General features: G+C 47.9%; 1 protein-coding gene across 1 annotated transcript in view; it reads left to right on the top strand.

Annotated features, from left to right (window-relative positions):
- Positions 1 to 16,016, top strand: part of PEX1 (peroxisomal biogenesis factor 1) — a 54,802-nt gene that overhangs the window by 17,299 nt on the left and 21,487 nt on the right. Inside the window, exons 9-13 of the mRNA XM_078865834.1 lie at positions 2,745 to 2,839; positions 7,164 to 7,293; positions 9,741 to 9,837; positions 12,845 to 13,015; positions 14,118 to 14,272. Of these exons, the coding sequence (XP_078721960.1) occupies positions 2,745 to 2,839; positions 7,164 to 7,293; positions 9,741 to 9,837; positions 12,845 to 13,015; positions 14,118 to 14,272 (648 nt within the window). The remainder of the gene's footprint in view (positions 1 to 2,744; positions 2,840 to 7,163; positions 7,294 to 9,740; positions 9,838 to 12,844; positions 13,016 to 14,117; positions 14,273 to 16,016) is intronic.

Genomic DNA, 16,016 nt, shown 5'->3' on the forward strand with positions numbered 1-16,016 from the left:
GCCCCTTCTATGAGCAACACAGAAGCTGCTTGGCCATGCGGTGCCTGGGCACGCTTGCTACACGACGCGGCCAACGCAACCTCGCCTGCAGGAGGAGCTCACCAATGGGACAGAAACAGCTGATTGGTGCACTACCGCTCACACACACACTCCGAAGTGCCCTGGAGTAATAAAAAACGAATAATAAGGCTTCTCAGTTGAAGTACGTGCAGTATTTTTACGTGGTGGAAAGTCGTCCCTTCAGGGTTACTACGCGCCTGGTCCATCTTATTAATCACTGACCTGATCGCACCCGTGGGGAATAGCCCTCTGTGTGCTCGAGTCTGTTACCAAAGCTGTTAATGAGGACACGTGGCGTTGTGTCAGGAGGCAATATGGTCTGTTCTCCTATAACGCGCTATCGTAGTTGCGTTACTGAAGAACATCGTGTTATGGAAACATCAAACATCGCGTGATAATAAATAATATATAACATAGGGCAAAGCACAGTCCGTGGTAACGCGTGGGTAGCATCTAGATGCATCCAGCAGCATCCAGCAGCATCCCAATGCCTTGTATGATGCCTCGCCAAGGCAGCCGTACGACTTCCTATACATACTCGCGGGATGCATTTACGTTCCCTCAATCGCGTTATATCCAATTCGCATCCTTCTGCCGCCCACATTGTGGGCGGCAGAAGGAAGTGCAGCGTAATGTGTTGGATTGTGCTTCTATGCTCCCGTATCGGTGTTCCCAAACCTATAGAACAACCATTCAAACGGTGATGTTGCAGTGACAGTGGTGCACAAATAAAATAAAAACCGCAGCACTTTCGTCAGTCACACTGGCCTTGACAAAAAAAAAGATATACTCGACAAACAAACACATAATAGCACGTGTGCTATAAAGAAGGCCCCTTTTTTCCCTCAAAGTATCCTGAACAAACGATGAAGGTGCACACAGAGGGCACAGTTGTGGAGTTAACACCGGTATCGACACAATAAGTACAACAATGATCACCGACGGATTTATTTATGTTGAACCCGTCTTATGTGTTTCAATAGACTCTACATCCCTGGTGTTAACTTCCTTGACTCGGATAACGCCTCTAGGGGAAGGACCATGTGGGTGGAGAGGGAAGGGAGAGGGGTGGGGGGTGAAGGGTAGGGGTGGGGGTGCCGTGAATGCCGAATGAACGATTTTACAAATCAGTGGCCACTGGAGGAGAAGCCGTCAAGGGTTCCAAGTTTTGGTAATATGCTTCCCTCCCTGCCCCTTAATTTCTTGCGCTTGGATGTTCTAGAGTGGCTATTTTCGACAATTTATTAACCAATACCTGCAGTAATGAGGGGGTGGGCATGCTCTTCCCAGTTGTCTATAATGGTGCGTTTTGCCTTAACAACAAATGCAGTAGACTTGATTATCCGCATGCGGTTGATTTGATTTGCGGATTAACTGCGCACTTGAAGCTTTGACATGAATGAATAACTCATGGAATTTCCCTTAGCCCAAGATCCTTGGTTGGGAAATTCTCCAGTGTCCAAAATAGACGGCTGGGGAAGTTCCCCGAGGGAATTCACGAGGATAAAAGCAGGGCAAGAAGGGAAGTTCGAGGCTGTCGAGAGGGACTCGGGCCATCGTCGCTGTCTTCATGTCGTCGCTGTCTGCTTGGTCATACAACCTCCACGTCGGCATTATCTCATGACGACGTCTTCCTAAGCTACATTACGTGCAATACAGGAAACCTTTATAGCTCGAGTCCGGAGTCGTTACACATGGTAATTCTTGGAAATGTTTACTACAAGTCACGTTCTTGAAACAAACAATATGTGTTCCAGTTTATCCGAAATACACGTGATCGCCTCTACAGTACAGTTGCATATCTTTACAACAGTGAAGTGGAGTTTGATTGATGTTGATTGGCATGGCTCTGCTGCTGTCCACTTAGTGGGCCGAGTCTTTTGCGCAGGAGCAGGAAAGTGTTATCTCTGAGCACGCTTCAATCGGTCAATCGTTAGTATTCGTTCTTATTTATACCTATATTAGTGTTTTTTAGCATAGAGATGCACGTAAAATGGATATCTTTGGATTATCCGCAATTTTTAATTATCCTCGGCCGCCCTCTCCCATCATTAGCGCGGATAATCGAGAGTCTACCGAATTTGTAATAATATCTTTGCCTCCCTGGGTAGACCTTGAGGTTTCAGCCCCAGTAGGGATGTTTCCGGGAAGGGCGAGATGTTCGTGTTGTGAAGAATGTGATTAAAGTAGCGACCGATCGTCCCGAAAAAAATAACTTGTTTAATATCAGGGCAGTCCCAGAAGGGCATGTCTGTAAGTTCGAGGGGTATCTGGGGGAACAGTTGCCTATTTGCTATTGATGCAATGTTTTGAGTTTTTTGTAATTTTTAAAATGGCCAGGAATAGCATCGACAATATCCTCGTGTTGACAAGCGCCGTCTCATCCCTACACATGATGAACATGCCGGGCTTCACCGTGCGGTGCTTAATTTACGTGTGAGCGCGGTGTACCACGGGTCAGGGTTTTTGTTTTGTTCTTTGTTATTTAGTTTTTTGTTATTTTCAGGTATCCCGTCTGGCTTATCCTGAATTCTGGCTTACCCGAGTCCAGCTTCGAAGGGTTTTACTGTAATGTAATTCAATTCGATAGCATAATGAAGGCTGATCATAATTACTGTTTTAATGGATTTATTTACTGTGAATGCTGACTGAGTTTAATGATTCGCTTGGTGTGTGCTTCACAGGTTACCCTGTGTCCAAGTGAGAAGGGCTGGGTTATCTGCAAGCAAACCGAAGACTTAGACCACCAACTCCCTTTCATTCCGCTGGAGCGTTTAGGGTAAATTTTTTGTTGAATATAAACGTGAAAACCATTTCAATTAACATTACCTAAGTGTCGTCATGCATGCACATTAGCTTTGGTATCTTTATTATTACAGTAGAACCTATCTTCTTAGTTCTTTCGGTAAAGTCACGTAGAAGGGAAGTAATAAAATAATAAAAATAAAACATTATAAAATAATTCTCACGACGGTGCGGCCACAACGTAAGCAGCCGTCCTCAGGTGAAGAATGAAACACCACCAAGCTTGGAGCGTATATTTAAGCTGGGTTGGAGGGGGGGAGGTGGGAAGAAGAGCGCCTAGACAAAATAATTTGCATATCAAGAGGAATTTAGCATATGGAAAATGCGTAGGAGGTGGGCGGGGGGGTTTCAAATTAATATTATGCCCGTGCATTATGCAGGATTAGCAGCATCAAAGGGAGGGGGAAGGGGGGTAGCATTAACAAAGGAAAGGAATGTTAATAGTATGTAGCTGCAGTTACTAAACAACCACGTAGAAAACTAAAGTATAAACTACATAAACAACTAAAGTATAAACTACATAGCATCATCAGTATACTTACTATACTCTACAATAAGCTGAGTTACTAACAGTAAGTAATACATTACAATTCGACGTCGTAAAAATTATATAATATGCTTCCATCTAAACTTTATTCTCTTACATCACACGAGTCTACACCGTACTATATACTGCCATAGACAAACCCAACATTAAATTATATACTGTATTGCTATAAACCACCCTATATCTTATACATTTTAATATAACACTATGTATTATTCTACCCACCCTAATGTGTATCACACTGCTATATGTTTACTATACAATTACGATACTATATATTAATTTGCACATTGTATTAAGCATATAAATGTTATACTATTTGTTATTATACACTGTACCATTGACCGTCGTGTCAATGGGTGAGTTGTGGGGGGAAACTTGCAGCGGAGCAAAGAATCCATTCCCTGCGGAGAATACAATGCCAGTGAGTGGAACGCGGTCTGAAAGTCACCGTAAACGTGAACACAATCAGTTAAGATCCGAAATGGTTTATTACGTCCTTCCAATGATTGCTAAGCCAGAATCCATCTTCTCGGTTGAAATTGTCTCTGTGTTTGTATATGTGGATCGCCTCATGAACGAATCTCTCATGATAGCCAGATGGCTTGCAGAGAACCTCTGTCTTGGAGAAGTCAATGTCATGTGAGCCCACTGAGTTGTAACAGTGATCTGCCACGGCTGAGGTTTTTGTCCTACCGTGTGGATGCGGTCCGAGACATGTCGTTTGGTTTCTCCAATGTAACTGCTACCACAGAAGCAACTTAGTTTGTAGACGCCAGGGTACTGTATGTCTGGAACCACATCTTTTACAGACGGGACCAGATCACGGATTTTATGTACTGTTTTGAATCGGACCTGGATCTTGTGTTTAATCAGGATTTTGGAGATCTTTTTTGTGACCCCAGCAATGTAGGGTAAGGTGATGGTCTTGAAAGGCTCCTCAACAGGATCCTTCTTGATGGTTGGAGTGATGGCTTTGCGGATTGTGTAGTCGGAGTAACCATTAGCCTTAAGAGCTTGACGTACATGTTTGAGTTCACTGGCAATGTGTTCCTGGTCGGAGATGCATTGGGCTCTATGGTATAGAGTCTTGATGAGGGAATTCTTCTGGGATGGATGGTGCTGGGAATCCGGTTTTAGGTAAGCATCCGTATGGGTGGCTTTCCTGTAGACAGTGTGGCTCATTGAACCATCAGGTCTCCTTTTAATTAGGACATCCAAAAAGGGTAGCTTGCCATCTTTTTCGACTTCCATGGTGAATCTGATGGCTGGGTGTATGGAATTGATGTGGTCGAGAAATTGGTCTAGAGCAGGCCGGCCATGTGGCCAGATGACAAAAGTGTCGTCTATGTACCTCTTCCATAAGGTCGGGCGTAGAGTGGCAGTCTGGATGGCGTCTGTCTCAAATTTCTCCATGAAGATGTTGGCTACAACCAGAGATAGGGGGGGGCCCATTGGGGTGCCTTCAGTTTGCTTGTAGAAAGTTCCATTCCAGGTGAAGTATGTATTGGTTAAGCAATGTCTCACCAGGGGGGGTACCCCAGCATTCAGTCCTTGATGAACCAAGTCTTCAATGATTGCGATGGTGTCAGGTACAGGAACTTTGGTGAATAAGGAAACCACATAAAAACTGACAAGCAGGTCGTCTGGGGATAGGGCAATCCCCTTGATTGTCGATACCAGGTCAGTAGAGTTTAGTACCGCAGAGGTGTTTTTTCCAGTGAAAGGCCGTAGGATTTCAGACAAAAAACGAGCCAATTTATAGGTGGGGGAGTTGATAGTAGAGACAAGGGGACGAAGAGGTGTATCTTCTTTATGTATCTTTGGCAAGCCGTATAATCTTGGTGGCCTGGCTGCAGAAGGTTTCAACGAGAACTGTTTGGTCTGATCAATTAATGCGGTTGAATCAGAAATGATTTGCTTGGTTTTAGAGACGAGGCTGTTGGTGGGGTCTCTTTTTTTTTGTATAGCTGCCATCGTTGAGTAGTTCTTTGATTAATTTGAAACCCCCCCGCCCCCCTCCTACGCATTTTCCATATGCTAAATTTCTCTTGATATGCAAATAATTTTGTCTAGGCGCTCTTCTTCCCACCTCCCCCCCTCCAACCCAGCTTAAATATACGCTCCAAGCTTGGTGGTGTTTCATTCTTCACCTGAGGACGGCTGCTTGCGTTGTGGCCGAAACGTCGTGAGAATTATTTTATTATGTTTTATTTTTATTATTTTATTACTTCCCTTCTATGTGACTTTACCGAAAGAACCAAGAAGATGAATCCCTGCAGTCACGAAAGCTTTAAATCGAAAAGTAGAACCCCTCTTAACAACCACTCCTGTTAACAACTAATCGCTTAACGACGGGCCTCCATAGACCCCAATGTGCAGTGTATAGTGGTGTAGTTGCCTCCATAGAGTCCAATGTGTCTGCTTACCGACCATTCCCCTGTAAACGACGGGCTGTTGTAGAGGCACAGTAAATATGAATTAATGCATTGATTAACCGTGTTCCATTTAATGTTATGACCAGTTTCATGGAACCAATGACCTTCGTTGAGAGAGGTTCTACTCTATTATTATCCCTTGTCATGTCCATCTTAGCTTAGCATCAGTTGGTGCCAATTTCCCACCCTAAGCTCTGCGGTCCTCTGTATATGAAGGAGTTTTCTGCCAATTATAAATTAATCTTTACATTTCATCGCTGAATCTCTGCGGTGGGTGGACGTTCCTGGCCTAGCATGTCCCCACGTATCTCACGTGGCGTGTAGCCGTTAGGCTGTGGCAATTCACCCACCCCCTCGTAACTCATGACCATTGTTTGACTCAAGTATCCACACCATGTTGTCATGTTTGTTTTGTTGGTAGTTTTTCTCGTCTCTTTTGTGCAGTTTTGTTCACTCCGTTACCCTGAATGCAACCTTCGTTTCTAATTTTCAAAAGATTAAATAATTGATTCCTGCACACTTTTTGATGCGTGCATTGTAAGCGAAGGCAATTTTTTTAATCGATGCCTACCACTGCTGTGCAAAGCAGGATAACCTCGCGCTTGGCTGTAATTTTTTTAGATGGTCCACATTTAATTTTAAAACCCACTCTTTGGCATCATTATCATCCCAAGCGCCTGTTGGGTGCATTGCTTCCCCCTCTCCCACCTCTGAATGCCGAAGCCTTATCAAAGCCAAACAACTCCTGAATCCGCTTGCGCTACTCCTTATAACGTACTTCGCACCATTGCTACGAATGAACGAGATAAATTTATGTCTTTCCTTTCGCCCACCAGCCAAGGGGTGGTAATTTTTTACGGCTATGAAGAAAAGGACCCTCGCCCCAAACGTCCCCGATGTGGACGTTTCCAAGGGCGCAACGGTGGCTAAGAGCTGTTAACCACCTTGCCTATTATACAGGCGGTTGTGGGTTCGATCCCGACCCTGACGATGCCAGCTGTATATTTGTAGTTTGCATGTTCTCTCTTCCTGTTGTATGGATTTTTCTCCAGGTCTTTCCGTTTTTTTCCCTCCACACTTACAAACGTTCATTTAAGAGTATTTGGCCTATCAAATACTATCATTTACGGCAGCCTGGAAGCTTCTGAAAAGAGAGCCATACAGATGAGTGGGCCTTACCTGGTAGAAATGAAAAAGTATTTTTTTTATGGTTTAGTTTTATTGTAGGGCCATGGGTGCTATTGACGAGCATGCTGGTTTTTTTCTGATGCGCGCTTACGGTGCGGTTGTGTGCGTGCATGTGTGCTGCGTAGCGGCGTTGAGCAGGCGGGGAGACGGGGCGAGCTACACGTGCTGCAGAGCCTCGGGTGGGGCCACCTCTTCAGCTGCCTGGGGGCTCCGTGGGGACTTCACAATGGTGGGCTCCTCATCACGGGCCCCAAGGTAATCGCCGGCCACGTTTTCCCCCCGACGTTCGTTTCTCACGTAACGAGCGTGTTTGTTAGAATCGTCTGGAAGAATGATATGTACGTGTATATATGTGTGTATGTTGAACTTCTTTCGCAGCTTACGTTAGCCAACCACGGTAATCGGAGGTGCTGAAAAAGTTATTTCCCTGATCGAAGTGTTCGCTCGGAGTTGGCATTCATCTGCAGGTATCACGGTGGCGAGATGTTAAATACCTTGTCTGGTATACAGGGGGTCGTGAGTTCGATCCCGACCCTGACGCCTGCTGTATATTTGGAGTTTGGTGTTCTCCCCGTGGTTGTGTGGACTTTTCTCATGTGCCGTGCTGGACTTGACAGGTGCTCGCGAACATTCCGTTCCCCAAAAGTCTGTTCAGGCTATACGGGGATCTTCTGATGCCTTTATATTTGGAGTTTGCGTGTTCTCCCCGTGGTCACGTTAATTTTTCACTGGGTCCTCCAGTTTTTCCATCTACATTTAGCATCAACATGCATTTAGAGTATTTGGCTTCAAAATATTTCCACATGATAAGCCACTTCGTTGATCTATCATAACTGACCAGGTCGCTTCTGAAAAGAGCTGTATAGCTCAGTGGGGCTTACCTCGTAAAATACAAATAGTTTATTTTAGTGTTGTGGTGCAATTCACGACTCCGAGGCAGGTTGCTGTTAGGGGCTCACGTCACGTTTATTTAAGGGCTCACGCCAGGTTGTTAAGGGCTTACGCCAGGTTGATAAGGGCTTACGCCAGGTTGATAAGGGCTTACGCTAGGTTGATAAGGCTCACGCCGAACCAGCACCCCCCTAGCCAATAACTCCCCAGGAGACAGGGTACTCAGATCCCTACACCCCGGCTAACCCGGCTCTCCACCCTGCCCCGGCCCAGGACTACCCCCAACCTCGGCCGATCGGGCGGAGTAGCCTCCCCTAGCCTCGTGTGAGGACCAACTACCCGAGTCCCCACTCCTACCCCTGACCAACCCCGGTTACATCCCGGGTCCCCCTTTAAATACCCCCCTGGGGGCATGATGTCACCGTCCTCCACGGCCCGCCTGACGTCACGTCCCGCGACGCCACTCTCTCAGAGGGCGCGCGTGACGTGATGTCACCCACTACATCTCTACATTAGTGTAATAAAAGACTTCGTCACACACTGCTGGTCTCCGTTGCTCTTTTATTTAGCTTCTTGCTCGCACCCCGCTGGTCCTGACAGCAGACCAGCGTCTCCTCGCGCGCGCCCCGTACGCGCTCCCTCATCAGTTCTTCCGCTCCCCCACTCCGCACGCCGCTGGCCGACGGTGTGCCGAAGCTCCTCCAGCCACGTGGCTGATGGCGCGGATCCCCTCCGGCCACCCAACGTGGTTCAGCTTCTTCACTCCAGAAACTGACCCGGAGCCCTTCCGGGCTCCCACCTATATCCCCTTCACCACGTGATCCTGACTCCTCCCCTTCCGGACCGTCAGATCCAGCCTTCCCATAGCGCCCTGTTGGCTCCACCCCCGTTCACCTCGCTTCTGATTGGACCCGAGGTGAACGACGGGCCCTCCCATTTGCCCCCCATACTGGGCTCCGCCCCCCAATACCCCGGGCCGTATGATTGGGCCAAAGCCCAGCAGCGAACCCCGTTTACGCTCGCATTACATTAGTATCAGTCTCCACTGATTCTGTTTGGCTCCACCCCCTGTCTTGTAGCTCCACCCCCTGCTCTGTAGCTCCACCCCTCTGTGCTGTAGCTCCACCCCCTGGGGAGTCCCAGCCAGGGACAAGCTCTCAGTGTTGCCCGGACTGCTGGAGTGGAGAGCGACTCGAGCGAGGCGTGGAACGCAACGTGGAGGCTGACTTCTTATGGCTTTTTGCAGCCTCCTAAGTTTGTGAACAAACACCAGATAGTTGATCGCTTCCAGATCCTCTGTGTAACACTGCATACCCAGATCATTTGAGAGACTGGAGATGGACACAATGCAGAGCATCACAAGGTCTCCATCTGGGTATTCTAACCGGTAGAGCGGTAACAGACTGGCCACACTCATCAGCCTTGGTGACTTATCGCTGTGCTCCACTGCATTAAAGCTTTTGACAATTTCCACGTTATGTTTTTTTCTCCCAATTTTCACTCGCGACGATCTTCTCAGCGATTCCAGTCGATAGCTGCACCTACCAGCTGTTGAAGCAGGGAGAGCAGTTTAGAGACAACACCCTTGGTTTGTCCAAAAGTATCCGTGGGTAATGTTTCAGGTGATGTTTCAAGAGGGGCTCTCCGCCTTCTGGGCCACACTGCAAGATTGACCCTCTGTGCATTGTGATGCGATTAAAACATTATTTTTGTCAGAGTTACTTTTGCTTACAAGTATTTGAGATGTGGACATGGTAAACGTGATCACGGCCTATCATAGCACGTATGTTTAATGCCGATCAAACTTCCAGGGCTCTGGCAAGACAGCCCTGGCGAGGGCCATCTGCAAGCAGGCTGCAGAGAGGCTTGATGGGCACCTGGAGATCATAAGCTGCAAGTCCCTGAGAGGTAAAACCATCTCTCGTGACTTTTCTCTTCACCGTTATACACATGCACACACACGTTTAATTTCCTGACCTCGTGCCCGCCGCAATATCTCTTCCTCAAAACGTATTGCATGAACTTGAAATATTGACTATGTTTTTCACGTGAATTGTCACAACTCACAAAGTCACCGTGAGCGGAAGCGATGTAACTAAAATGCCCTGTATTGTGTGCAATGCAATTTCTGAGACGAATTTAAGTGTTGTCATTCACTTAATTAACATGTTAGTCTGCGTGTAGTTCTGAAAAAACGCTTAAGCCCCTAAGTCCCTCGGTGTCATCTGAGTTGTCCACTACAAGGCCCCTACACAGCCCATGAGCAGAGCTGCCCAGAGCCACACCGGGCCCCCTCCGCTCGGGAATCCTCTCCCATCGTCTCTTCCCTATGCCAAGCTCTTAGAACTTTTCCCAATTCAAGAGACATATGAGCTGTTATCTATACAATTCTTTGATGGTGCTTTGTGTTGCTGGTTGCTTGGCATTTTGGGCCCTCGGTGGGCGGGCGGGTGGGCGGGGGCCAGTGTTCAGCAACTGCGTTCACCAATAAATAAAATCCGTGCATTGCTACCGATGTCTCCGGGTAGCTCGCCGTCTCCCCAAGGGGGGTGGACGAGGCCAGGGACTTGGGCCGCAATCGTCATGCCTCTCAGCTTTTCTGTGCCCCCAGGCCTTTAGACCTTGCTTGCATCCATTGCCTCAGACTACAAAGATTTGTTTTCACGCAAGTTACGCGTTGCGGTCTGCATACGCCAGTGCACGACGCTATGCCACGCCGGCTCTTCTCATAACACTAATCATCATCAGGGCCGTCCATAATGGGGTGGCAGTGCGGGGCCCGAGTCAAATCCCACCTTGTGGGCCCCCCTGCTGAAGCCTTCAAACTAAACCGGAAGTATTACTACGTCTGAAACCAAGACGTTGAAGCGCGGGGGGCCCCCCAAAGCATGGGACCCTGGCCAGTTGCCCCAATTCGCTGAACCCGAGGGACGGCTCCGCTAAACACAAACACCGGCACTTTTCAGAACAGTTTCTGTTCCTATACTATGACGGATCTACAGAGGGGAAAAGGAAAGTGAACTTGTGCTACAGGAATGCTTTTTTACGTTTAGTTTGTTGTCCTTCCCTCGCCCCTGCACCTCCAATGAGCACGGTTGGCTACATCTGGTGCGAGAGAAGTTCAACATACGTACATAAAGGACAAATAGGTTTCTCACTTGTATATTCACAACTTTCCGGCCGCTGGTTACGCTTAATAAAAAAGAATTACAGACTTTCAAAATGGTTAGCCTGAAATGATTGGTGTTTTTATTTAGTTCCTTTGATTTAAAATGTATAAATAAAATAAATAAAATAATTCTACTCTTTGGTTTTTTCGGTAAAGTCACGTCGAAATAAAATAAAATTAATTATAGAATACGACGTTTCGATTGCAACACAAGCAACCCTCATCAGGTGTGAATGCAAGCTCGGAGAGAGACACAGACACAGAGAGAGAGAGAGACACCTTCACAGAGAGAGAGACACAGAGAGTGAGAGAGACACACAGAGAGACACACACGCACGTAATCAGCCAGGTAAAGTGTTAACTGTTGTGTTAGCCGACTCTGTGTTGAATTGCATTACATTTCTAAGTTTACTAGGTTTGTTTTCTCAAGCTTCCAATTTCTCTCCCCCTGCCGCTCTCATTGACATGCTAATTTTTCTGCCTCCCCCTCTCTCCCTATATAATACCTCATCACACAGGCGTTGTTTCTCTGTGTGTCTTTGTGTGTGCCTCTCTCTGCGTTGTGTCTCTCTGTGTCTCTATGTGTGTCTCTCTCTCTGTGTGGTTGTCTCTTTCCATGTCTGTGTCTCTCTGTGTCTCTCTCTCTCTCTGTGTATGTGTCTCTCTATATATGTGTCTCTCTCCGAGTTTGCATTCACACCTGATGACGGTTGCTTGTGTTGCAATCGAAACGTCGTATTCTATTATTTAATTTATTTTCTTTCTACGTGACTTTACCGAAAGAACCAAAGAGTAATTCCTGCAGTCACGAAAGCTTAAAATCAAGTTAGAAAAGAACCCTTTACACAGATGGTAGAAGTGTGACTCCATAAACTGGCTCGGCCCAAGCGGAATGAGTCGCGTTCATAGTTGACATGTTGCAAGGGAAACACATTGTTGTTCGCTGATACTGTGTTGGCAGTGGTGCACAAGCACAAATACAAACTCAACACAGTCGTCAATAACACTGCCAATGGCTCTTCATAATTGCACATCATTTACGTGCTATGAATAAAGGCCTGAAATGTTGCATATTATAAAAAAAATTTATTCCCATTTAAGGCCAGATTGAAGAATGTGTCGAGTTTTGTTATTTGTGCTTTCAGAAAGAAAAAATCAAAAACGCTTGGTCTATAACACCATGATCCTAAAAAGTGGGGAAAATATGCAGGCTATTCTACTAATAAAGCAGTAGTTGCTTTCCTAAAGAACACCGCATTATATAAAAATTGGGTTATAATAAATAATATCGGGTAAAGCACAGTCCGCGATAACACGTGAGATGCGTACGCAGGCTGAACAAAGACCGAGGCGCGTGGGTAGCATCTAGAAGCATCCAGCAGCATCCCAATGCCTCGTGCGATGCTACGCCGAGGCAGCCGTACGAGCGCTTATTCCAACTCGCGTGACGCAGTTCCGTTCACTCAATGGCATTATATCCAATTCGCATCCGCGTAAAAAAAAAAGCATTCGCTGATACATTCATCACGTTATATCCAATTTGCGTTATGAAAACAACACGCGTTATAGGAGAACAGAGTGTAAATATATAACAAGCGACGTTTCAGGCAATGGCCCTTGTTCAGAGCTAGGAAACTGTGCGAAACAGCGAGTTGGATGCATAACGGACATTGTGCATTGGATGTTTAACTTCGTGACGTTACTTCAGTCTGAGAAGTGAGGCGGGAACTCTCTTCCTGACGACAGGGAAAGCGACGGAGACGATCGCCGGCGTTTTGGAAGCGGCGATGAGAGAGGCGGTGTGGAGGCAGCCGTCGCTGCTGCTCCTGGACGACCTGCACCTTGTGCTGGGCTCAGCCTCCAACTTCGGGCCCGAAAACAATCCGGAGGACAACCAGGCCCTGCAGCTGATGGAGGGTAGGTGGCCGCCGACGCGATACGCGCGCTTACCTCCTTGATCATCAACTTCCAGCTGTGTCCATCATTATTACTGTTATTAATGTTATTGGCCAACACCAAGGGCATTGTACGGTTTTAGCTAAAGGGAGGAAAGTAGAGAACCCGCGGGGGAAGAACGTACAGCCTCCATGCACTCTCCCGCAAAGACAAAGATCCCCCCCGTGTCGCCTGTTTATGGATTGTTGGGGCAATGGGGCAAGTGTTGTTAGCGAACGTCTATTAAGGCCAGCACAGCACACGAGGGTTGGTCAATACCACACCCGGCCACCATTGTCTTCCTGCTGCTGATGTTTTTACATACCGCATCAGGTACTCGTTGAAGGCTGAATCGACCTAGGGGAGGCCCATAACCGGTTCAGATATTTGCTGGATGCGCTAACCACTGCACCACCACTCCCCTCACACACTCTCACACACAAAAACAACATCAGCCTCCATTTGCCACGAAGTCACCAGTGCTTATGCACTTTCAGTCCACATGAAGTTTTGAAGGCTCGCTGACAGGGAGGTTACAGGACAGACCCAGGTGTTATAGCTTGACTGACTGATTTGACTGGCAGATGCAAAGACAGCACTTGCCTCAACAGACTTTTGAAGCAAGTGCTGCTTGTGAGCACCTATGAAGGCCAGAATGGCACACGAAGGGGTGGGTGGCCAGCATCACAACTGGCCCTCTTTGTCTCCCCAGGGGCGATGTTTAAACACCGCACCAGATACTCATTAGAGGCTGAGTCGACCTAGGGAGCCCCAGGACCAGTTCACATAATCATCACTAGTGTTGGCCATGCGCGGGAATCGAACTCGGGTCGCCGGGTTCGTAGCGCAGCGCGCTAGCCACTACACTATTGCTACACACACCGCACGCTCTCACAACACTGCAGAATCATGGAAGAACATACAAACTCTACACAGAGAGGCACCGCTTGAGGAATCAAACACAGGCCCCACTTGCAGCGAGGCACGAGTTATTACCACAGGGCCACGCTGCTGCCCTTGATTTGTTAATCAATTCCGTCGCCCCCCTCCCCCTGCCCCCCCTCCTCCTGCCCCCCCCCACTAGTGTTCAAACAGCTGTTGTGCGCGGAGATGTCGCAGAGGAGCATGGTGGCACTGGTGTGCACCGCAGAGTCGGAGGGGGCGCTGCACCGCTCGCTCGTCTCCGCTCAGGGCCTCCACGTGTTCCAGCTGGGGCACGACGTGGCCCCCCTCACGCGGGTAGCCACTGCACTACATCGTTATGGCCACTGTCACGTGAGAGAATGGAGGAATACCGCCGTCTGGTGTCCAACTGGCACCCGCTGCCCGAGTTAATTTCGAAAGTAAAGACACCCCTTATATCATGGGCGCTTATTATATCAGCGGTGGCTCCGAGAAGCCATGGGGATGTCACGGAAATGCCACGGGGATGCCATGGTGGCGATATGTTAATTACCTCGCCTGGTACATAGGAGGTCGTGGGTTCGATCCCGATCCTGACACCTGTATATTCGGAGTTTGAATGTCTCTGTCCCTTTGGTCACGTGGATTTTTCTCCTGGTCCTACGGTTTTGCCTTCCACGTTTAGAAACATGTGTTTAGAGTATTTGGCTGTGACTATAAATTTCCACGTGATAAGCCGCTTAGTTGAGCTATAATTTGAGGCCAGGTCACTTCTGTAAAAGAGCTATATAGCTCAGTGGGCCTTACCTGGTAAAAGAAGTTGAAAATAGTTGAATGCCACGGGAATGACATGGGGATGCCACGGAAGGCGTGCTGCAGGTGAGCATGGCTCGTGGCTCCGAGACCTGAGCAAACTCCACATTCCCTCCCCACCTTCCCGCTGTACTAACGTAGTTATCTACTCGCTGCAACGACGAATAGACAAGAGGCTCTGAGTGGTTTAGATTTTTCTTATCTCCTGCTTTAGTGCGAGAGCAGCCATTCCACTCTTGGCGTTGTGTAGTTTGGTTGAGTTTATTTTTGTTCACCCTCCGCCGGGGCAGGGCTCATTGAGTTAATGTGTTTTTTGTATTCAAGGGTGACCCGGGGGGGTGAGCGTTCATCAGAAGGGCACATTTGATAATTGTGACAAATGACAACAGTGCCTTCTGAAAGCTCACTTCTCTACCATCGTGGAGCACTTAGACCAACGACTTGGTGTGATCTATTCACCCGAATTATATTGTCTTGTATAACACTTTTTTATTATTTGTTTTACTTATGGAGTTGACATTTTCACATGCGACTAGGTGGGTCTATAAGTGGGTGTGTGAGGGACCGAGTGATTTAGCAGGTGGGTGGGTGGGTGAGTGAGTTGGTGAATGGGTGAGTAAGTCTGTGAGTCAGTGGGTGGGTGTGTGAGTAATTTAGTAAGTGGGTGAGTAGGGGAGTGCGTGAGTAGGTGAGTTAGTGGATGGATGGGTATGTGAGTGGATGAGTGAGTAAATGAATGGGTTCGTGAGTGGGTCAGTATATGAGTGAGTGAGTGGGTGAGTTAGTGGGTGGATGGGTGAGTGAGTGGGTGTGTGAGTGGGATGTTCGAACGCTCACTGCGGAGGAGAGGCTGCCACTCCTCTGTCGGGAGCTGGACCGGTACCGCCTGGATCTCTCTGGCATTCAGGCGGTCCGGTGGAGCGGCTCTGGCTCCTGCCACCATGAGGGGTGGACAGTCCTCTACTCGGGGCAGGAGACTACCAAACAACAAGGAGTGGCTCTTCTTCTGAACAAAAGAATGAAGGGGGTGTGGGAGCGTGGCGGTGAGGATGTGGGAAGCTGTACGCCCCAGGCTACTTTGGGCTCGCCTTCCCATCAACCGGAGGCGAGGAGTGGTGGTCGTGGTTACTTATGCCCCCACCGAAGACGAACATCCGTGGAGGGATGCAGGCAAGGCCAATGGGTCAGATGCCTTCTATTACCTCCTGTCACAGGTGCTAGCTAAAATGGCCCCTAGGGATAGAGTCATCTTGTTGGGTGACTTCAA

The sequence above is a fragment of the Lampetra fluviatilis genome, chromosome 21 (assembly GCF_964198595.1).
Source record: "Lampetra fluviatilis chromosome 21, kcLamFluv1.1, whole genome shotgun sequence".
In the NCBI taxonomy this organism is placed as follows: domain Eukaryota; kingdom Metazoa; phylum Chordata; class Hyperoartia; order Petromyzontiformes; family Petromyzontidae; genus Lampetra; species Lampetra fluviatilis.